Below are 24587 nucleotides of genomic sequence, written 5' to 3' on the forward strand. Positions count from 1 at the left end.
CCTTTTTATACAAATTATTAACTAAAATAAATCTGGGACTCCAAAGAGAATATCAATCTTATTACGTTACATGCAACATAATTTAAACTAGATTTACTATGAATTTTAAACCGAGATAAAGTGCTGTATCTATGTTTCTAACAATAAATATAATTTTCTACACAATTTAGTACACGACTGTACTCGTAAATTCGACCCATATCCGACAGTATGAATTGACTTGTTTAGCAATTTACATTGCTTTTTTAGTATTTCACACAATATTTATTTAGTCACAAAGTGTCCAATTATCGAATACATCTAAAATCAGCGTGAGAGAAAGGGACAGATATCTGTCCTTCTGTTGCTATATTATTTTTCATATTGTAAGTATATTTTAGATGACAGTTATTCTCAGAGTCGTTTACTTAATAGTCACTAAAGCCCTAAGGACACATTTCTCATACTAAATAATGGTAAGGAGACTCTGAGAGTGAATTGTGGATATTTCTAACACATTAATGTATGTTTTAAAACTGTGTGACTAAACAAAAATTGTTTTTCAAAAACTGTATCGTATTCGAATATTCAAACCTCATTCCTTTAGCACCAATTTACGATTTTGGGTAAATTCTAAACGATTAATTGAATTAACGCTTTATTCTATTATTAAATAAATCGACTAAACAGTCAGATGTGCTGAGCAGACTAGTTCTTAATCTAGACTTAAGAAAGTCCTACACGAGACTAGTTTTAAGTTAGGTTTATAATGTAACATCTATTGTTATATCAGACTACCAAAAAAAATTATTATTTCTGTATCTAATAGTGTTTATAGAAAACAGAAGTTTGACTCCTATTTTTTGGCACAAAAATTGGTGCAACATTCGAGTAGTTTAATGGCACCAACAAAAAACAACGTTAGTCCTATTTACACAAAAAAGACAATAAAACTATTCGTTGTTCAAATACATTTTAAAATTAGCCTCCAGCTTTTTCAATAAAACGAGTAAATTTTAACTATATTAAAAGAATCGAGATAAAAGTGCCGAGCTATTTGTACAACTGATATAATATTCAAACTAGACCGTTGTAATTTTGAATTTTCAAAGAGCTTCATTCAGTTGGATGCGTTACCATGGCAACGAGCATTAAAATGGATCAAAACACACATGAGCGAGCTTAGAAGTGACAATTGACCAAAACAAAGGAATGGGGCAACTTTTTTCTAACTAGCGCGTAGTATCAGCTGCGGCGATTCGCTGCCGCAGTCGTGCAAACTTGCCGTGCACTAGGCGCAGCTGCGCGCGAAGCCTTGAGGATAGTTCCCGCTGCAGCGCTTGTACTTCTACCAGCTCTCGCCGCAACTGCTGGTACTCAGACCTCACCTATATCAACATTAACACTCACTATATTCTAATAAACAATACAACCCATTCCAAATGAAACTATATATTTGAAATTTACGAATGAGAAAATCCAATACATATCGGTTTATGTCTATACTAATGTTATAAAGAGGAAAGATTTGTATTTTTGTATGTATATAAGTAACTCCAAAACTACTACCGATTTAACCATTAAAAAGCTATGTTATCAGTAACATAGCTATATATTTTATTTTTTTAAATTCACGCAATCGAAATCGCTAGCAATAGCTAGTTATTCAGAATTTCATTTGGAACAAGATTATTGTAACACTCCATATTCATACAGTTTGACCGTAACCACAGGTTTTTAACACAAATAATTTTCTCAGCAAACTGTCAGAGTAGTGTACAAAGCGATCTGCTCTGAGCTATCAATTAAAATGGAATGATATGGCAACACCATTTGAAGTATATTATGAATCATGTGGATAAAAAAAATAGGTCAAACTAAAAATGTAGGAAGCAACAGTTTTTTGTGTCTGGTGACAGATAGTTTTTTTAACAATTAAATAAAATGTTAATAAAAAACTATCTTTATATCAAATTCTTAGCTGAGTCATAGATAACACAAAATCTATTAATGAATTATTAAAGAAAAAAGATGAACTACACTTTCACAGACAAAAATTCCAGCTTTTACTATGGTTATTTGTTAAAAAACTCAAAAAGTGACAGTTTTTGCACATCCAAAAAAATAAGTGTCACCATAATCACACAGTAATTAAGATCATACATAAATAAAATAAATTACTTGTGAACCTCTTCATTTTTTATCATTATTGGTTAAAAAAAAATTTACTTATTATTAAGTAAAGACTTTAAAATCCATTTACCTATGACCCAGCTATCAGACACAAGAAATACACAAATATTTTAAATACATATAACACTGAGAATCCATCAACTTATAAAGACATCCCTGAAAACAGGAAGCCATACTGATGAAGCACTTAATGCCCTGTTCAAAAGGTTTTCATACGACCGCTTAAATTCTGTACCACATTTAAGCCAGTCTACTTCAATAAGCATGACAGCTTCAACTTGAAGCCTTTCATTTTATTAAACCAAACTTTATAACTTGAATAAGTTCTCTATCACTGTAAATCTATAAGACTTCTTTAAGTGACTATGAGTATATAATATTTTGTGGAATGAAAAGCCTCAAATTGTGAGCAACTTGACACCTTGACATTAATATTTCTCTGACCTTTCATCAACCCTAAACCCAAGGAGCTGAAAATAAAACACAATCTTTTAGATATCTCTTATAGGAAACCTTAACTAACAAATATTCATTAGACATAGACATATGTCTATGTTATTAATTGTTTGAAAAATCAGTCACTTAACTGTAATATCACCCTGAAAGATTCACATCTCTTTGCTATACTATCTTCACAGCATTAGTATTTTAATCTGCTATTTGCATTTATTTTTTTATTTATTCTTACCTCAGAGACAGATTTGAGCAAATTCATTACACAGGCTTCCTGATTATCGACTGGCTCAGCAAGCTGCTTCTCTACAGCATCCATCTTCCATTCCATCATGTCTAGTTGTTGGTCTGTGCATTTCACCTATATAATGTACTTATTTTTAACAATTGATAACAGTCTAAAGTGCTACAAATGATACTGGCCATTAAATTAGAGTATCTTGAAGTCTTAATATAGTGAGAATATGAATAAAAGTGCTACCATACAAACAGTATTTTTATAACAGGCGTGTTTTAAATTATAAGAACATAAATGTAAGAATCTGAATTTGTTCAAGATGAATAGAGTGTAGATCATTAGCAAAAAATACTACTCAATGGGCATGCCTTCCTCAATGCCCTTTACAATTCGTTCGACCGTAATTATTTATATATAGAAGTCGGCTCATTGACCTAAATTAGGTCCCGCTAGCCCTGCCTATGTTTACTTAAGAAAGATTAATAAATTCTCACCGTTTCCTCCAACTCATCCATCGTCACCTCTTTTTGGGTCATGTTTGTTACAAATTTTAATGTTTTTATTAATAAAATTTAAGTAAATTATTAAAAAAGACTAGAAATAAAACGACCATTTTAACAAGGAATTGAATGACTAAAATTGACATTGACGTTCAATGTGACGTTTATGTACAAGTTTGGAAACTCTTTGACAACTCAATTTCTGAACGCTATTTGATATAACTTTTTTTCAACACGGCTTGCACCATTTTGTTTTCGCTTTCTATTAATGGATTCGGTAATCAAAAGTTTAACCGAATAACTATAGAATCCAGAAAAGAAAAAAACTGTAGTCCTGGATCCAACATTTTTGAAGCTACTACACATCTTAGCGATAACACCGAATTTGTAAACGTTCCGTAAAGTTTCAGCACCTTTCTAATATTGGTGAAAAAAATCAAGGGAATAGAAAAGATTCTGATATCTGGCTTAAAAGATGTGCCATTTATTTATCGATACATATAATAAAATTGGGAGCGTCTGAAATATTTAAAAAATGTAGATTTCGTGATTATGTATTTGCGTTGCTAATAACAAAAATCGTGTTTAATTTTTTTTTCTGGCTGTCCGCAAGCCGCGTTTGTTCCGGGTAATACAATAGCAGCTGCTGACAGACATTTTATAGGCTATTTTTTTTTATCTTAATACTGCGTGTACAAAGTCACGGGCAACAGCTAGTAATAAAAATTAGGTGCAATAAAAGGCAACATCAATATTTACATACATTTATTTGTCTTTATACACAAAAGACGTTCCATAAACATTAATTTGAGATGTGTTACGTTATATTTATAAATCGAGTTCATTACAAATGTCTACCTGTACCATCCGATCGTAGCCGTTTGCAGTATTTCAACCAACAATGTCCACTTATTTACTCACAATCTGAATCTATTATTACATAAAAACTAAGCTTCAAAAATAAGAATTTAAATAGACTGTGACTTGAGTATATTATTCAATTAAAGAAACTGCTTATCTGCCGTACCCAGAGTCATTAAGTCTCCCTTAGTTTCGATATTGTGAGAAACTTGTACTGAGGAACTCTTAGCGCTCACTTAAGGTCTCTGAGTGCGATAGTTAAAATTGTTTAATGTTTATTTCTACAAGTGACAATCTGCAACACACGAAATTCGGTCTATTACTTAGCTGTAGACGTTTTTGGCCACTCCGCCTCTCGCTAATTTCACATTTCATTTTAACTACATCTAATCATTAAAAATCGTTTTAATATACAATATGTTGCTTCTAATCTAAAACGTGAATATTTATTTGGTTAAAACATACTGATAATTTAGACTTCAAATAGTGCAAACATATTTCTGACTCGAAAACAATTGATTAAAAGTTCTTAGCTATTTTCAGATAAACATCACACAACACTAATTTAAAAAGTTTGTACAAATTATAAATTCGTGGGTCGATTTATTTATTAAACAAAAAAATCAACACTCCATAAAATTTATATGTGGCTAAGAAATTATCATTATCGTGTTTTTTTTTGTTTTATTTTGATAATAATTAGTGTCATAACTTTGAGAGATTACTAGAGACTAGGGTCTGGAACCTTAATATTAAATTTCATAAGAATACATATTAAAATTGAAATATGTATGTAAAACGACGTTATCAATACAAGTCAAGGTGTTTTAATTTTTAATAATAAGAATCATTTCTTAATCAAAAGACTAATTTTTTACAGCGACTGTTTCGCCCATAGTAAATTCTGTCGGTAAAACAGTCACGGTGTGGGCTATGTCGGTAAAACAGACACTGTAAGTTTGCTCTGTCGATAAAACAGTATGTTGTTTGTAGTTCTTTTCACCACATAGTGCCATTCTTACTCTAATATTGACGAAATAAAACATATTGCAAGAAAATACTTACAAAGTTAAACTTTTTAATTACCTCTGAAGCAATGTCAGTAGAATACCGTCGTAAACTTAACTTATAAAAAGCATATGATCTGATCACAATAAGCACATTGAATCAAACTATTTTTAAAACCGTTTAATTTTATAGCCGTTTTACTAAAAAACATATTAAAAAACGCCTACTTAAAAAAATCTATATAATTTTAATCAACCATAAGGTTTGGTAATATTTAATGCGGCAGGCAACTTCATAGTACTTAGAAAAATGTTGCCAGATGGTCGGTGTTGATTAATATGTTAAAAATTAAATGTTAACAAAATCCTTAACAAACAAAATAATTTCAGTCAATGTGTAAAATATCGCGTACAATAACAAGAAAAACAATCACATTGAACACATTGCTCTTAAATACATCACTTTCTCAAATGACTAATCACAAAACATAGGAAACGAAACCGGACCACTACTTATACCCTCATCCTAATATAAATAGAAGTTATTCTACAAATATTCTCTAAATAAGTTACCATCTCCATACTGAAGTCTTAAGACCATTTGAATATTCGGGTTATTGATGGGGCAAAATAAAATCAGTCGTACGGTCTTATCGTTGACCAAGTCCGGGACCACGCCCGGAGTTTGTTACCTCTAGGACCACTTTGGTCCTGAAATATGCGCTAAATGAAGAGAGAGGAACTGGTCGCGGGCTGCGCGCTAATCTAGTCTTTATATTGACGTCGCGAGGGTTCATTTTAGCGCGTCAGATGTGTCGAATTTCTGCTCGGTGACTGACACCGCGTCAGACGCGAGCGCCTCTTTAAGCGGCTCCACACAATTCTTTGGGATAACTGTTCCTGTGAAGAGAAATAATATTAAGTCATCATCAGCATATTCTATTACTCCACTGGCACACTGCGGCTTGACTTCACATATCTTTCAATTTAAGCAAATATGTGCAGGTTTCATCACGATGTTTTCCTCCTTAAGAACACGTGGTGAATGTAAATACGAAATTCACAAATAGAAAAAGACAATGGTACATGGCGAGAATCGATCCTTAACTTATAGATTACTAGCTTTCGCCCGCGACTCCGTCCGCGTGGAATTACAAAAAAAACAAAACTGAGTAGCCTATGTGTTAGTTCAGACTATCCTCTAAGTCTATGAAAGATTTCATCGAAATCCGTTCAGCAGTTTAGGCTACAAACTCTAACAAATATCCATCCATCTAAACTTTCGCATTTATAATATTAGTATGATGGTCCGGTTTGGTCAATCAATTAATAAAATATTTCTTTTTCTGTCATCAAGCCAGGCCATGCAGTCAAATGTTATTACACCAGACCTGCCTTTAAATAAGCAATATAATTTAATTATCGAGCAACTTACCAACAATCTTCCTGCCATCATCTGTCTTGATGCGCACGACCTGCATCTTGTGCAGCGCGGCGCGCGCCGCCAGCGCGGCCTCCATGCGCGCCCACACCGCCAGCACAGAGCCCGCCAGCACGTGGTGCGTGCGCACGCGCAGACCCACCTGCACACAATTACATGTACATTCAGCCAAAATGGCTATACTCCAGCGCTGTATTATTTTCTTAAAAGTACAGTTAAGATGAATATCGGGCAACACTAGAACATCGGCATAGACGTCCCTTCCCTATCTGACAGCTGTCAATGTCATTCAGACGTATCCAGCGCGCCATTCTGGTGGGAGTGACTTGAGTCTTTAAGTTAATTAGTTGTTTCAATTAATTAAGCGCCAATAGCCTAATGGTTTGTGATACGGACTACCGATGCAGCGGCCGAGGGTTCGAGTCCCACCATTCGACTGTTATCGTGAACCATATTCTAACACAAGCCTAGAGCTTAGTTGGAGTGGTAAAAGAAAATATTAGTAAATTATCAAAAATCTACTAAGGTTTTGGAAAAAAACATATATACACTAGCTTTCGGCCGCGACTCCGTTCGCGTGCAATTAGAAAAAAAGTAAGTAGCATATTTGTTCTTCAAGAGTATGCTCAGCCGTTTAGGCTACAAACTCTAACAAACATCCATCCATCTAAACTTTCGCATTTATAATATTAGTATGATAAATATCCTTATTAGTATTTACCTCGCATTCAGTGGCGTTCCTGCAGGCGGAGCGCCAGTAGGCGTGGCTGCAGACGCGCAGCGAGGCCGCGTACTGCGCCTTCCACGCTCCCTCCGCCTCCTCGCTCGTCACCTTCTTGTATTTCTTCTCGATCTCAGCCAGAGATTCTAGCCTCAACTGCAGGCCAGTGTTCGGTCTGGATTACAAACAGTAATATAAGTTATTGGCTTCATCTGCATGAAATTATAAATTTATTGTTTGCATTTGTCAAATTCTCAATTGCAAATGTCAACATACCTATTACCTTACTATGGCAATCTTGCTTCCTTGATGTTGGCAGCAACTTATGGTCTCTTTCCCACATTAGGGTTTTCATCCAAAATTTTTACCCCCTAAGTTTAAAAGCGTGAAAATATATAGCTTAAAGCGTGACGTATGTGTAGGGCTTTTTATTAAAAAAAAAGAATTATTATAATAAATGCTGTAATTGCTGACATCTTAGGCAACAAAGAAGTGTGTGTTTACGCTTTATTATAATAGTATAGATTAAGAATTATAACTCGAACCTATTACATCTATGCTACACTAAGTAGGATCGTGGTCAAGCGCTAGCTTGACATAAAAAACATACAATGAATTGTTCCTTCAACGTTTGCGTGGGTACCTGTAAATCTGGAACATGATCTCCTTCTTGGTAGGTCTGTCCTTCCTGTTGCTGGGCGTGTGCGCGGCCACGCACAGCACGGCGGTGTGCTTGTTGTTGCGCGCCGCCTGCGACAGGTAGAACCCCTCCTTGGGGCCCGTCAGCTCAGACTCCTTCTCCAACGCCTCCATCCAATCCATACCGCGCTGGAATCATTTAAAAACATTCAATTTGAATACTACTCCTTAATATCACCTTCCTGCTCATCCTACTCCCGTAGGGTCGTTCTCTCTATCAATACGTCATCTCAATCATCACTCCCTTCTTCATCATATCACCTTTCGTGCAATTCATAAATTCAATCTGTGATTTTTATTAGGAAACACTTATAAAAAGATTTCAATAAAATGAGTATTGTAACATATTAATATATCATGTTATTGTGTATTATTTGGTGAATAATTTGCCAGACATTCACGGTGACGGAAAACATCGTGAAGCCTGCAGGTATCGGCGAAGAAATTCAAAGATGTGTGAAGTCAATCAGCCCGAAGTGGGCCAGTGGTCGGAGTCACCCTTAAATTACGGTAGGCTCCGAACCCCACAGTAGGGATGTGAGCTGGCACTGATATGAATTTCTATGCGAATGTTTTTATAGTTATTTATATTGAAATAATACATTTGAGAGAAACCGATTAAACAAAAGAGGGAATGCAAATATATCAGGAAAGAGACAGGGAGTGCATACGCGTTCCAGTTAGAGCGAGACAAGTAGCTGATATCAGTGTACGCGGTGGCGGGACTGCGGGACAGAGAGAGCACGATGGCGTCAGTGCGTTAGAGCGAGACAGATGCCTGACCTCAGTCTGCACGGTGATGAGGTCGACGGGCGCGCGGCCGGTGGCGTGCCGGCGCAGGAAGCGCACGCAGGCGACGCGGCGCACGCTCTCGCCCGCGCTGCCCAAGTCCAGGATACCCAGGTCGAAGCGCCCGCTGCGTTTAGCTACACAAACACATGTATTTTAGTTATTGTCGGTTATAGTACACAAACTTCCTAAAATAAGACCATTCTTTTGAATTTACTTGCTTTTCTCATTGAATCTGTGCTACATTTTTGAGAATATTCATTTACAAATTCATATTCAAGCGTTATTCCGTTAAAACAAGCCGTACTCTATCTAGTTATTTATAAATGTACACACCTTGCTCCATAACAGCCGCTAGCGTGTCCGTAAAGTATTTAAACAGCCTGTTCTGCAACTCTACCGGCATTCCTAATATCCTGTTGAGGAACTTTGACATGTTGTTGTAGTCCTGAAATAGAATATTAAATAAAATTAAAGACAGGTATTAGAGTTATCAAATATGTTAGCAGCTCTAAACATAACATAAGAAAAAACACACTGTTAGGTGTAGGGTAAAGATTGTAGAGGGAGCCATTTTTGCAAAAATAAGAATAGCTGTCGACAATAGGTTATTGGTATAGCATAAAAATAAAAATATACTATATTGGACGTATTTCAATCGTCTTTTTTTACATTTCAATAAATGCAAAGAAATTAGGCATATATTTCCGAAACATTGCAAGGATTTTCACATTTCTTTTTAGGCTTAACATTTTAAGCAGAGTTTTCAAACTTGGTAGATTAACATCGCGCAAAATTCTGCGCAGAAGTTGTATGCGGGATGCCGAGCGGTCAAGATATTTGTAAGGAACTATACCTTGTCTAGCGAGAGTACTCCGGGCGCGCTCTCGCTGTTGACTATAAGGCCGACACCAACGAGCGCGACCGCCACGTCCTGGAAGAAGTCCCCGGCGTAGTCTCGCGGCGGCGACACCAGCGGCGTCTCGTACTTCATTATCGCCTTCATCACCGCCTCCAGCGCCGTGCGACCTACATACAAGTTCATATTTATATTATCATACTAGCTGTTGCTTGTGGTTTCTCATGCGTGAAATTAAAAAATAGCCTATGTTACAGACAAATTACATTTCTAATGGTGAAAGAATTATTAAAATCGGCTCAGTATATTTAAGTTACTTTAGTTTTTCAGTGGTAGAGCCAGCTTTAACATCTTCGCACGAATTGGCCGACTCGCCCGGTGTAATACCACGACCACACAGAAAACAGGCGTGAAGTGGAAGCAATTGCGCGTTTCGTCTGATGAGTGTGGTGCCAGAGGCCTAATTTTAGTCCCTTTCCCTTTCCACTCTTTTCTTAAGAGAATGGATGTGTGTGGAAAAGTGGATTTGACGGTGGAGGAGACGCATAGGAAGGGTAAATGTCCTCTTAATATGCGTCTTCTCCGTCAATTAAGGGTAGGCAACGCATCTGCAATAGCAAATGTCTACGGGCAGCGGTCGCTTTCCATTTCGGTGGATTCAGGTAGCCGCTTGCTCGTTTGCCTTATGATATATAGAAAAAAAGTTACTTTATAGAAAAATAAAAAACTTTTCTCATTACTGTATTTATACTCATTTTTAAATGAACGGGGTTTTTTTGGTCCATGTTTTATATTACCCTCACTCACTTATGCCCAGTTCACACTTTGGGCAGTACAGTTGGACAGTTGCAACAGCCAGTCATAGATATACTAGATTCCGCACACGTCTCCGTCCACGTGGAATTTAAAAATAGTAAAAACATAACCAATGTTACTCATTGATAACGTAGCTTTATAGTAGGGCAAGAATTTGAAATCTATCCAGTAGTTTTTAAGTTATTTCAATACATACAAAAATACAAAACTCCAAAAATTTTCTTAGATTTGTGTATTTTTGCTTTATTCCTTGTCTTTGGTAATACTGACCATATTTATTATCTATATTAAACTGGCTGAGGTCGCGTGTCTCGGTGGCGCGGCGGTCGCCGTGTGTGAGCGCGCCGAGGGACTCCAGGCGCTTGGCGACCGTGGAGGCGAAGCGCCGCTCGCCCGCGAGGTCCGAGATCAGGAATATATATTCTGGTGCGTTCACTTGATTAGAACGGTGAGTACGACCTGGGATGTAAGTTTTAATTAGCATTTAAGTACTAATGAACCTGCAACTTTTAAGTTTTTTAAGCATTTTAATGCGAGATTTTAAAAATTCGTTTACAGTAATCTCTTGTATCGGTTACTTTTAGCAGTTCTGGAGATTACTTGCTTGATACTTGGCTAGCAGACAGATATATGTGAATACATCATGTATGTGCAGTATGGATTTTTTTTTAGATATCACAAAACCTTAAATTTTATTAGCTATATAGATAAATTTATGTTGAGCTGTAAGTAAATATAAACAAATTTATTAAACTTTTATTGCTGTATCAAATATTTTCAATTGTTATAAGCATTAGATATATCTTATAATCGATACTGACTTCCCTATATATGGAGATATTGATTCCTTCAAACTACACAATTATTTAAAATATTTGTCAATATATGACACTCACCAAACTGTTGTATAGCTCTGTCCGCTGACCAGGGCAGCTCTAGTGTTATATGCACTCTCCGTCTTTGATTCCTCGCCCTGTTATAAACAAAATTAATTAATATTTGATTATTTTCTTGAACGGAATGTCTTTTAATTTAAATAAGTTCAAAATAACTGCGCAATTTGACCATATGACAAACGTTAAAGCGTTTTTTTTTCATACGATAAAGTTACATAACTAACGAAAACACCAAAATGTTCATCGACGTCCACGGACGCTGAAAATTCCGACTTTCTCATCAAACAAATCCGCGAACGACTTGTATATTTACCTCCTATCGCTTTGTAGTGAGATACCGCTAGATGCAGCTTCAGATATAATAGCGACATCCTTCTCCCCGTTCATGAAGCGCTGCTTCTCCGTTAGGTTGAGGGTCTCCAGCGGCACGTCCGCCTCCGACCGGCTCTCGTACAGGATCTGACCCTCCTCCGTCTGCACCACGCGCCCCTTGCGCCCAGTCATCTAACACGACACTCTGATTAATTCTCTTACATCAAAAAATAACAAATATGAAAAGCAAAAGAGAAAAAATTTATTTAAAACTAGCTGTTGCCCGCGACTTCGTCCACGTGGTACTATATAAATAACAAAAAGCTACGTATCCCTCGGGAACCAGACATTTCTAGGGGATGAACCTTATCACATGTGTACTCCAGACTTTGTTTTATATTTGTGCCAAATTTCAATAAGATAACTTGAACTGTTGCAGAATTATCGAGTAAACATTAGAAAACTAAATTAATGAATCCCACGGGAATCGTAACTATTCCCGGGATAAAAAGTAGCCTATGTGTTATACCAGAACATCCTCTTATTTATTTTTCTTTTATAAATTCATAATATTACCGAAACGCGGTAAGCGTAGGTTTTTAATAATTATTGTATAAAAATATTTTTCCTGCTGTTTTCGATGCCCACAATACAGGCATTGCCTAGTGAGGGCATCACTAGATCAATCGCATTTTATCCACTATTTGTATTTATCTTTGAATTGGTTATAACTTTTATTGTTAATTGTTAATCTGTTATTTTTCAATAAATTATTTCTATTTCTATTTCTCTACATCTAAGTCAAATTTCATCGAGATCCGTTCAGTACCTTAAGCTACAAACTTTAAAAACATCCATACATCCAAACTTTAGCATTTAAAATATTATTGAAATTAGTAAAAAGCAAGAAGTAAAATTCTATCTGTGATCGATGATTTCTTCTTCTTCTGAGAAAAAATTCTTTTCTTTTAAAATTGCTTCTTTTACACTATTACCCTACATTTAAAATCTAAATATTTTTTTAATTGTTAACATAAAATGTACCTTTTAGATATTAATACTATTGGATATTTAAAAAAGTAAAAAATAATCTAGCATCAACCATTGTAAGTTGATCCGTACCTCAGCGACATTCTCAGTGCCGCCCAGCTCATCCACCAGCTGGTCGAGTGTGTTGGGCGGCAGGCGGCGGCCCAGCTTCTCTATAGCTGCAAGGAGTTCCTCCTTCATGCTGCAGGCGCGCTCGATGGCGGACCGCGGCGGCGGCTGGTTGCGACTCGGTCCTGAAAACATCAGACAGTTCCGCACTTAGAAAGGTCACTAAGGGAGGACTTTAGTTTTATTGGCTCGAAACAATGTTAAGGGTGCTGAAGGAATACTAGAGACAACTAGAATAACTACATTTAAAGACACGTACAAGCTATAATATAGTGAACTAGTGACAATAAGCAGTAATAAAAAAAAACCACAGGAATTGTATTAAAAAACTTCAGTTAACTATTGTCTACGTAACTATTAAAACACTACATGTAGAAAAAAAATGTTTTTTCTATACAAAATTGCTTAGTTTAACAGACACTGGTTGAGATTGATGACAAAAGACTGTCATGGTTTACAGTCCCCTCCTCCCAATTTCATAGGTAAAAAAGGGGGGTGTTAGCGCCTGTGTCACCTTCATCTGGATCCCTATTGATCGATAACAGACATCACTAGCAACAGCGCCGCGTGGACATCCCTATTGCACAATAATTCCCTCTCTCGCTCTTTGTCTGTCACTGCGCGGCCATGCATCATATCTCGCGCTTATCAAGAGATTGTAAATACAACCAAAATGTAACGAATACTTATCAAACAACAAGCTAAGTACTAGCGTTTCATTATGTCCATATAAAAAGAGGCATAAACAGAGCGGATCTTTTTTTGTTTTGTTTTTTTTTTGTGTGGGTATTTGTATATTTAGTATGTTTTTACCTAGATATAGTCCGTTAGTCCCGACGGGCGTGCCGGTGAGGGAGTGGCCGCCGGCCGTGGTGACGGTGACGGTGGGGGGCGCGCTCGTCTTCCTCTCGAACATCGTTTCGATCTTGTCCTGCGTGCTCGCCGCCTTCTTCTTAGGTGATGCTGCTTTCTTCTTTTTAATTGGCTTCTTCTTGCGATTGATCCATGGATCTGTAATTTTGAATGTTAAATACTTTACACTATTCTGATACAAATGCACATAGTCTGCAAAAATACATAGGCTACTTAATAAGTTTTTATAATTGCGCGCGAACGGAGTCGCAGTCGAAAGTAATTTTAACTGAACCGATTCAACATATTTTTCGACATAATTAATTGCCTCTAACCGGGCTTTAAATCCTTATTTGACACTATTTTTAGATTATGATTGCCATTAACATATATAATTATGCAAAATTTTTCATAAAAACGTAATACAACGCCATCTTACGAAATTTCACAATACTTTTTTCGTATTATGCAATTTTTTTATAAAACATAAAACAGCGCCATCTAACGGAATTTCACAATACTACGTTACCATCATCACTGTCGCTCTCCCGTCCCGCTCTAAACGGATTGGAGTCACTCTGATCGGAATCCGAATGTCGGCCGTCGTCAGATTCGTCGGCCAACTCGTCTTCCAACTCGTCGTCGGAGCCGCGTATGAACTCATCGGAAGAGGAGCCGCCGCGGGCGCGCTTCGCAGCCACATTCGCTTGCTGACGGGGAGTTACTGTAAAAATCATATTATTACATTTAAAATGCTAGCTAAATTAGCTAAAGTTATTGCTTGTTGAATTTTGAATTTCAATCACACGTATGAATAAAGAAAACATGACTACATCAAATTAGCAAAATAAAGTCAACCTTACTGATGTTATCAATACGAAAGTTTCAGTGTATAGATGGATGGATGTTTTTTACTACGTATTACAACAGATTTCGCCGAATTAGATGTGAAACAGAGTCGTGAACGTAGCGTAAGCGACGGCTATTTTAGGATAATTTTAAAATGTTATATGTTTAATTCATATTTCCACACATCCGAAACATAAATAAAACTTACGTTTCCTCTTAGAGGTGTTAGCGTCATCACCATTCCGTCCGTTGTGTGCGGCCGCGTGCGTGATGGTGGCGGGCTTGGCCTCCAGCCCCAGCAGCCTATTAATGCGAGTCCGGTCCGGCGCGGGGAAGTGCTTCTCTACCAACGTTTGAAACACGCCCCTGATAACATCCAATTATATATAATACGAACTCAGTGTATGTGACAGTATTGTGTACTAGTATGTATCGTGTAATAACGTGTACTCGGTAGTATTCCGGTCCGTTATGTGTAATCTATACTAACATTACAAAGAGGAAAGATTTGTATGTATTGAAATAATTCAAACACTACTGGACCGATTTCAAAAATTCTTACAATATTATACAGCTATCTAAGGTATCAGTAACAGGCAGTAAAGATATAGCCTTTGTAATTTATAAATTATTAAGAATAATTTTTAAATTCACGCAGACGAAATCTGTAACAGCTAATATTATGTACAGGACTGTAGTGTGTAACATTGTGTACAGGTCTGTAGTGTGTAATATTGTGTGCAAGTCTGTATTAAGTAATATTGTGTACTGGTCTGTAGTGTGTAATTTGTACACACTTGGCGGTGGAGACGAAATCGCTGAGTTCGCCGTCGTCTCGCTCTAGCTGGTCGAGGGTGCGCGCTTCGCCCGTGCTCTGCAGACCGATCACCACACATTTGCCGCACTTTACCGCCTCGCGGGCAGTCACTACCGCATGGTTCACCTGTATCATACATACATACATACAAATATTTGCAATCATCAAGCACTATCCCTTACAGGTCGGCAATATGTACAACTCTTTCATACATTATTATCACAACATACATACACTTCTGGTTAATGTTGGTAAAGTAGAAAGCGGATCACCTGATATTAAAAAGATATTTCACCATTTACATCTGCAACAATCACAATAATTACATTTGCTTTGGCATCTTTTAGGCAAAATACTAAAATAAGAAAATCTCTCACTCAACATCATATTTGACTTATTTTTTTTTCTGTTATCAACCTTATTTCATGAACTGCAGAAGAAACATGAATATTTACGAAGTTATACCTTAGCAGCAATACACAGGTATTTGAAGAACCGTTGATGCGCAGACCAGAACTGTCCCCACATGGTCTTCTTCATGCGGGACTCCGCGTCTATCAGCTCAGCTGCTTCTGTGAAACGCTGCATTGCCTCCACCCACTATAAAAAAGAAATAAGATATTAATTATAGTAGACTAAGATTTAGGGCTTATCCCACAGAATTGTAAAATATGGGATGGAAATATCAAATTGTTCCCTTATCTGACAGTGACGTCATTTTTAAGCCTCTATCAGCCAGTGATGGGACAGGCCCTTAGTCTAGAATATTGGCTGGCGACGTCTATGCCAGTACATAACTTCATCATCATCCACTTGCCCTTATCCCTTAAGGAGGGTCGGCACAGTATGTGCTGCTCTTCCATACATCTCTATCAGCCGTCATATCTGAATCCACTCCTTTCTTAAGCATATCCCCTTTCACACAATCCATCCATACTTTCTTCGGTCTTCCTCTTCCACATTCAATCTTAACACTTTCTGTTTTAACATAACCGAACTCTGTTAAAATCTTATTGAATAGATTTAATGCAATAAGTAAATGCTACATTAGGCTCTTTGTGTTTGTTTTAACTAATATTAGGAATTTTTCGTCATACCAAAGCGACGGCTTTATCGTAAGTCTCCTTGAATGCATCAGAGAGCGGGACCTCTTCTATCTTGAAGGTGACGCCGTGGAAGGAGAGCTGGCGCGCGATGTACATCCCTCGCAGCTTCATGTCCATTGCCACTATCTCCATAGCGCCCACACCTCTGTTGAAAATAATAAATATCCACTTTTTACATATATTTAGTGTAGTTATTTAAATTGTGTAAAATTTTATTAAAATATTGTCTTGTACGACGATATAATAGAATAGATTCAAGCCTACGACCGCTAGATTATTACAGTACTTATTGTACCACTAGCTCTCGCCCACGAATCAATCCGCGTGTTTTTAAAAGCTTGTGTTCTTCCATGCTATCCTCTATATCTATGCCAAATATCAGAGATCCGTTCAGTCGTTTTGGTGGCAACCTCTAACAAACATCCATCTAAACTTTCGCATTTATAACATTAAAATAAGATTGATGCTTTAAATTACACTAAAACCAAACCTTTTAGTCTAAATGGACCATAAAAGAAAATTTTGCATATTTTTATTACTTATATTAACATAAAGAGGAAAGATTTGTATTTTTGTATTTGATTCACGTAAATCACTGGGCCCAATTTTTAAAAAAAATATTTTTTTAAGTATAATAGGCTACATTTTTTAATTTTTACGAAGGCGCGAGCAACGGCTAATTATAAAACTGTTGAATTTCAACAAACCTCTTTTCTACAGCATTAATGAAATCCATAAATGTAGGGAAGGGTGTCCCCTCCCCCCATATACCGAGACGGACCATGTACGCCATATTGCGAGGCTCGGAAGCGCCCGTCGCGGAGGCGTACACTACTCGTGCTTTTGGTAACTTGTTCTGCAACTCTAATGCAGTAAGACCCGTCTTTGTAGCTTTGCCCGACCCCACCGGGCAAAGATTCTTCGCTTTGTGACATTCGTCGAATACAATCTGTTTTTAGTTAAGGAATTTGGATATACATTTCTCGTGTAGTATTAGTCAATAGAGGAAAACAATTATCTTATGTTGATGCAGAAACCGGATTATATTTAGAACATGAGTATTATTCGTTTCCACGATGTATTTATTAGGAAGGGTTTTAAGTTTTTCGATTATCTGCGACCAATCTTTTAAACTTCAAACCGCTGAAGAACACGGTTTTTTTTCTCTTATATCATAAAGCTACAATCGTTGCATATGTAGATTTCCACATTATTTGTAACCGTCAAATAAATTTAATTCCACCAATTTTGTTCAAATTAATTTAGACGACACATTATGTTGGTTAATAGAACGCACGGTTTGTTAAGTAACAAGGTAAACTGACTGTTCGCGAGCGCCTGCCATATTTTTCACAGCAACGGCTTAATTTTGACACGGAGCATGATTTTTATTAATTACCATTCAAAATCTGTAACTGACGGAGTAAACGCATCCCTCTTGGCACAAAATCTGTTTTATTTAATTTTCTCCGAATTATCGACCAAATATTTACACTGACACTTAAATGAATTTTAGACATTAATATTATAAAAACGTAATTCAACACTCAGACCGAGATTCCCGCCAGAATAGCGCGCTAATACTTCTGAATGACATTGACAGCTGTCATAGGGATGGGACATATATGACTTAGTGTTGTGCCAATCGTACAGCGCAGTACTGATTTCTTCTTTTTTTTCTTCTTAACATATAAAGGATACACATCCATCGAAGTCCTCTCCGCACCACTGCAGCAGCTGCTTCAGCCGCGAGCGGTACTTGGTGCTGGAGGACTGCGTCTCACCAATCAGCGCAGAGTACGTGCAGAACACAACTCCCTTCTTCACATTACCGTTCACAGCTGACGATATCTTCGCGTATTTGAACTGAAATATACAATTTGATTAGTAAATTTGTTAACTAGCTGTTGCCTATGACTTCGTCCACGTGAAATTAACCCACTAATAGCTTTTTAATGGTGATAGAATTTTTGTAATCGGCATAGTAGTTTTTGAGTTATTTCAATACATACAAAAATACAAATCTTTTCTCTTTATAATATAAGCATGGAAAATAAGTAAAGTCTAAAAAAAATGTAATAGCTATATAACTCAAATTAGGAAATTTCGTTGCTCTTTAATTCGAAACCTCCACTCTCTCTCTCTCTCTCTCTCTATAGTTTGTGTATCTATATTTAGTCCCTTTCCTTTCACATTGCTTTCTTCGTTAATTAAAAATTAAATTTAAATTTTTACCAAACATAGCTACAAGTTTTTTCCCTTCAGAATTATTGTTTTTTAATAAGTTTTGGTAGACTAGGAACAAAAAAGTTCGACAATCACAAACATGTTTCTAAACTGTCTCCATCTAATGTTGTACAACATGTGTTGTTACTAAGCAACATTTAATCACCTTATTGAGCGGATGGACTTCAATTTTCCCAGCTCCAATATCTCGCAGGTCTCGTTCAGCGTCGTACTTGAGGTCGTTGGAGACGGACACCCAGATGGCGCGCTTGCGACCCTTCAGGTAGTTCTCGAAAATGATGCCCGCGATCGTACGACCCTTGCCCACACCAGCGCCGTCACCTTCAAATACCACAAAGGTAAGGTAAGTAAAAAAGGCTCTATGCTAAATGCTACATTCAACTGACAAAGTAAACTATCACATATAGCTTAACTAGCATTCTACCGCGACTCCGTCCTCGTGGAGTTGAATAACAAAAGAAGTAACCCATGTGTTCTTCCAGGCTATCTAATGGTTCTCTGGAACCATTCAGTCGTTTAGGTTACAAACTCTAATATCATCCATCGATCTAAACTTTCGCATCTATAATATCAGTTAGAAGTAAGATACCACCTATATTCTTAAGTAGCCCCTGTACTACGTTTTATTCAGATTACTTTTAATAAAAAACGCTTTTTATCATCATTTGCCCTTATATTTCAACTTTGACCCTTATAACAATGGAGTATAATCAACTGCATAATGTACACTAGCTTTCACATGCGACACCGTCTATGTGATATTTAAAAAGTAACCTATTTATTCTTATAGACTATTTTACAATACCAAATTTACATCAACTTTCATTGATATCCATTCAGCTGTTTAGAATACAAACTCCAACATCCATACATCCATCCATCCATCCAAAGTTCATATAAGTGACGGGTGACCGATACCTATGAGGAAGCCAGCCCTGGTGCCGTCGGGCAGCGTGTGCTCGTGCGCCTGGCTGGCGTACACCACCGCCTCCAGCTGCAGCGCCGACAGCAGCCCGCCGCGCACCGTCTCCTCCGGCAGGCTGATGGAGTACGTCACGTCCACCGGCTCCACCGACGAAAGCGACGCCGTCTCCACCACCGGGTCGGGGTGCTTGCGGCCCAGCTTCACTGCACAACCATACATTAATGCTATAGGATCTTTCTAAATTTGTCATTCATCATCATCATCCACTTGCCCTTATCCCTTACGGAGGGTCGGCACAGTATGTGCTGCTCTGGGAGAGCTACATTTCTATCATCCGTCATATCTGAATCCACTCTTTCTTAAGCACATTCTCTTTCACACAACCCATCCATACTTTCTTCAGTCTTCCTCCATTTATCCTTTCTAAATTTGTCATTGAGGAAAATTAAAGGGAAAAGACAGGCACAGAGTGGAGTAGCGGTTAAGCAGGAATGAGGAATGAGGGTTGCGATCTCTCTCTCTCGAACGTAAAAGAGAATAATGTTAACAGTACATACATTTAGAGGGCATATAGTCTGCATATGTCTCCGCAACTCCCATCTCTTCATCGTCCACTTCTTCTTCATCACCTTGCATCTAAAATACATACATATTACAAATTATTATTATAGCAATTGAGTAAAAGTTATCCGACTCGAAGGACCATACAATTTCTTAAACATCCGATTAAGTCAACATGTTAATAAGATGCTTTAGTACCTTGTCATGTGGCCACATGCCAGGCTTAGCTTGTGCCCAGGGCGGCATCTGTCCGTACTGAGCTACCATCCCAGACACCAGGATCTGGTTTAAATTTTGCAGCAGGTAGGAGTTCATTCCTTGCGCGCCTACCATCTCCACTGGAAATTATTGTTATATTCCATAAAAGATAAAACAGCGGAATTTGCAATAATGTTTATATGTTATGTTAAATGCAGATGAGTAAGAAATAGTATGAAAAATTAAGAAGAAAGGCTTTTATTAAACAAATAAAAAAAAAACTGAAGAACCATTTATTTCACATAGGTAATAGTTGTAAATGAATACAAGACAGTAGAGAAATAAATATTTCATTTACAACTAGCATGGAATTTTTTTTTCTACGTTAATTAAACGTAATCCTTCGCAACTCTTGCTACTTGCATTTCTTTTAAATGCTACGAACATTTAAAAGTCTTCTTTCCGAAGTTCGATTGCGACAGAAAACTTTAGGCCAAGTTTTTAATTAACGTAATTAGTAACTTTTGAAAGCTTAAAGTTTCTACATCTTAGTTGTATAACCGCACGTGACATTGTCACGTTGTAGTTACTGGCATGATGGATGTCGAAATATAACATTTTTAGACGATAAAAAAGCATGAATATTCTTCCACAAAAATGTACTTTTAACTCTTGAAACACAGGTTTAATCTATCCTAATATTATAAAGAGGAAAGATTTGTATTTTTTTATGTATTCAATTCACATAAAAACTACGTGGCCGACTTTAAAAATTCTTTCAGTGTTAGAAAGGTATTTTATCTTTGGGTAACATAGGCTATATGAATATAACAAAACAGGATTTATATAACACAAATGAGGAATTAACCAATTTTGCACTGAGAAAACTGACAAAAAGTATAGTAGTAGATAGTTAGGTGAGTTCATGCTTCATAATGTGTGTTCTAATTTTTTATAACTAAGATTGTATATAGGCGGTATAAAAGTAAACAAAAGTAAATGAAAAATTAGTATTTAAGAGTCATGCAGATAGCTTTAAAAACTTAAGGTTGCAAACTGAATTTAAAATAATAAAATGATAGGAAAAGTGTATTGTAAATAATTACAATTTTAGCGAAGAGTAGAAAAGCCAAATATAACAAATGAGACCTGAGAAATAGGGTTGCCAGGCATTTTTATTCAAAATTTAAACATGTTACCAAATACATTCTGAAGAATTAATAAAAACATCAGAACACAATTTGAAACAAAATAAAGACATAGATATAATTTTTTTAAGTCTGGCAACCCTAATTTCGTACTATACATTACTGGCACACAACCAAGTTACTCACTCTGAGCGAGTAGGGAGGCAGCATTGAACGCTGCAGAGGAGCCGGCACCAGCGAAGGAGGGAACCGGCCCCACAGATGGCACTATAAAGGTGCTTTTATTAAATCTTTTATCTATACTAATATTATAAAGAGGAATGATTTGTATTTTCGGATCTTTGTATGTATTCGATTTACGTAAAAACTACTAGGCCAATTTCAAAAATTCTTTCACCATTAAAAAGGTAATTTATCTGTGAGTAACATCGGCTATATGGCTGACTTTTTTTATTATTTTTTTTTTATTTCACGCGGTCGAAGTCGCGAGCAACAGCTGGTATATACTAATATTATAAAGAGGATAGGTTGTATTTTTGTGTGTATTGAAAACTCATCCCGATTTTTTCTCTCCTATATCCATTTTTTAGTTTACATAATACAATTCTTTTAATTTCTTTTATATCATCAATTATTTTAATTAATGTATTTCAAACTCACCAACACCACGTCCCAGTGTTACCATAGGTCTGGGTTTATTTAGTCCTGCTTGTATTTTAATAGGTTTCATATTAGAGGCCTGTCCAAATGCCAGTCCCGATGCAGCTGAAAATCCAAACAATTTAAAAATGTAAAATTCATTATAAATTATTACTTTTTTTGTGTATTTCTTTTAAAACTAAGTTTTTAATTAATTTTTCTTGAGAAATTATCTTACACAAATTAAAAATAGCTTAACTTACATATGGTGCCATCAAAGACCATATACAAGCTCACTTTAATTTGTTTATTTTTTAATTTCTCTATCTATAGAGATATACTATAATTTAAATATTTACCTGCTAACGGATTTGTAGTTGGTCTAATAATAATTGGTTGTGGGCCAGCAGTGACCTTTGCTTTAACTCCCATTTGAGCGGCAGCTGCCAAGGTTTTACCACCGCCTAAAAGTAAAAAAAATTATATCTTCACCTTTGAATAGTTACAAAATGTTAATTTACAGATATCAATAAAGAATGTATAGATTGGTTGATTTGAAAATATTTTATTAGGCAAATTAATCAATTTTTTACTATATTAAAGTAAACCATACACTTCAGTGATAATATAGTAAGTTTCTGCAGTTTGAATACAAAGTATTCAATACAAATGATATTTTTATTTCTGAATTACTCATACACTACATTTAAAGAAACCCTCAACTACATTGTTTTATACAACTATGTTGTTACCTACCATATTTCACTCATAAATATTCATACTAACATAAATAAACCATACATTCCCTACATCCACCATAGTTCTTTACATCTTCATTATATCTCAAACTATTCAGTTTATAAAAAAATAATCCATTCTCATTAATGGTTTATGAAACTGTCCTCAGTGCCACCACAAATTTTTCAATCGACTTGAGGGTGGTCTATGATGGAACTAAAAGTATTAAATAGAGACATATAATTATTATACCTGGTACTTCCAAGTTATCTGGATCCTCATCATCATCAAAGTCTGAATCATCAGACGGAGTCGGTGGGTTGTCTTCATCATCACCAAAACCTCTTCTCTTCGACTAAAACACATCAACTTTGTACATATTTCAATATTCAAAGTAAACACAACCCAAGTGGAAAATCCATGATATGTAACTCAGTGGCTGCCAACATTTCAAGCTTATTGTAAAATTACATAACTGATAAGAAATCTATTAAAATCCTAGTTTATGAGCCATGAAAGTACCATTCGGATATTTGGATTAACAATTGCCACCAACTTTTCTTCCCATGTTGCAACACAAATGTATATAAACTCACGAAAACTATACTGTCACTATTTCACTTTATAATCAAATGATTTAATAATTGCAATAAAGTTTAATATTGTGCAAGAGGGCCAAAAACATTTAGCAAAACATTCCCAACGGCGCACGTACCGCATTGCACTAGTGTGCTTCCACACAGTCTCAGTGCAGTTATTAGGTCGTATCCTAATACTACACCTAGAACCTTCTGAGAAAATCAATACAGCCACACCCTTCTTGCATAATTAACAACTCAATACCATCAACCATTTCAGAATAGTAGCCAAAATGCATTCAGGTAATCACATGTGAGAATGCCATCAGCTCATGACAGTTTTTTTTTGGTTAGAAAACTTGAAAACAAAGAAAAAAATGCAGAAAAATAGTATTTTTTCAGACCTCGATACATTTGCACACATTTTTTCACTTATTAAACATGAAATTACAAAAAGATACAAACAATATCAGCTGAAAACAAGACGTTTAACAAAGTTAAGTTCGTAAAAAAGTATCAAAACAAAAAACTATCATTACCATTTTTAATACTGAATTAACAGTTTTAATGATGCAAATTTAATATTTTTTTATCAATACGGAAACACAATTTTCAACGTTTAGATTATCATTACACTCGTATAATAATTGCGTTAATTTTTCGATCCGCACTTAGAAAAAAATCAGATAACCCGACGGCGGTCAATGCTTCCGCCATATTAAAAAATACTCAATCCAATTCCAAAGAGAAAAGAATTATGCACCGTTGTACGTTTGGATACATTCGCCAAAGTATATTTTTGCATATTCTAAGGAAAACTATGGGAAACTCATTTTAATTGCGCACTAAATAACATAAAAAGAAATGAGATTTCAAAAATGTTCAGTTAATAAAAGCTAATTTTCATTAGTTTAATGTGTAAGTTAATAATGGGAGAAGTAAGGTCATTTTCTTTTGTTGAACATCGTGGACGTGTATCCGAAAAATTTTACTCTTTGGCAGTTGCT

General features: G+C 36.1%; 2 protein-coding genes across 3 annotated transcripts; both read right to left on the reverse strand.

The window, feature by feature from the left end:
- Window positions 1–360: 360 nt before the first annotated feature.
- LOC106109489 lies at window positions 361–3501 on the reverse strand. The gene is made up of 3 exons (XM_013291008.1): window positions 3358–3501; window positions 2861–2986; window positions 361–1367 (listed from the first exon to the last, which is right to left on the reverse strand). The coding sequence occupies exons 1-3, from the start codon at window positions 3397–3399 to the stop codon at window positions 1212–1214; spliced, it is 324 nt and encodes a 107-aa protein (XP_013146462.1). The 5' UTR covers window positions 3400–3501; the 3' UTR covers window positions 361–1211.
- A 610-nt stretch (window positions 3502–4111) lies between these two features.
- On the reverse strand, window positions 4112–24310 carry LOC106108332 (protein strawberry notch). 2 transcript variants are annotated; one of them, XM_013289476.1, is made up of 28 exons: window positions 24120–24310; window positions 23255–23357; window positions 22624–22728; window positions 22286–22390; window positions 21812–21892; window positions 20478–20617; window positions 20276–20354; window positions 19712–19921; window positions 18939–19114; window positions 18248–18412; window positions 17254–17495; window positions 16538–16691; window positions 15906–16040; window positions 15421–15566; window positions 14832–14989; window positions 14304–14498; window positions 13736–13933; window positions 12887–13047; window positions 11766–11956; window positions 11453–11529; window positions 10827–11015; window positions 9738–9910; window positions 9218–9329; window positions 8876–9018; window positions 8037–8221; window positions 7394–7568; window positions 6667–6814; window positions 4112–6131 (listed from the first exon to the last, which is right to left on the reverse strand). In XM_013289476.1, exons 1-28 carry the CDS (start codon window positions 24120–24122, stop codon window positions 6025–6027), a joined length of 4056 nt encoding a protein of 1351 aa, XP_013144930.1. In that variant the 5' UTR covers window positions 24123–24310; the 3' UTR covers window positions 4112–6024. The 2 variants fall into 2 exon arrangements, with proteins under 2 accessions (XP_013144930.1, XP_013144940.1); XM_013289486.1 differs by lacking the exon at window positions 24120–24310 and adding an exon at window positions 23525–23648.
- Window positions 24311–24587: the final 277 nt, after the last annotated feature.

Source organism: Papilio polytes, unplaced genomic scaffold, assembly GCF_000836215.1.
Source record: "Papilio polytes unplaced genomic scaffold, Ppol_1.0 DF824269.1, whole genome shotgun sequence".
Taxonomy (NCBI): domain Eukaryota; kingdom Metazoa; phylum Arthropoda; class Insecta; order Lepidoptera; family Papilionidae; genus Papilio; species Papilio polytes.

Bases quoted from the DNA above. Each gene is read 5' to 3' on its own strand.
- LOC106109489 (XM_013291008.1), bottom strand. From the start codon at position 3,399: ATGACCCAAAAAGAGGTGACGATGGATGAGTTGGAGGAAACG. The intron at 2,987-3,357 runs GTGAGAATTTAT...TACATTATATAG, and splicing joins TGGATGAGTTGGAGGAAACG to GTGAAATGCACAGACCAACA. The intron at 1,368-2,860 runs GTAAGAATAAAT...ATGTTGATATAG, and splicing joins TGCTCAAATCTGTCTCTGAG to GTGAGGTCTGAGTACCAGCA.
- LOC106108332 (XM_013289476.1), bottom strand. The intron at 22,729-23,254 runs GTATAATAATTA...TTTTACTTTTAG, and splicing joins AGATAACTTGGAAGTACCAG to GCGGTGGTAAAACCTTGGCA. The intron at 16,692-17,253 runs GTTTGTTGAAAT...TATTTTCAACAG, and splicing joins ATTAATGCTGTAGAAAAGAG to AGGTGTGGGCGCTATGGAGA.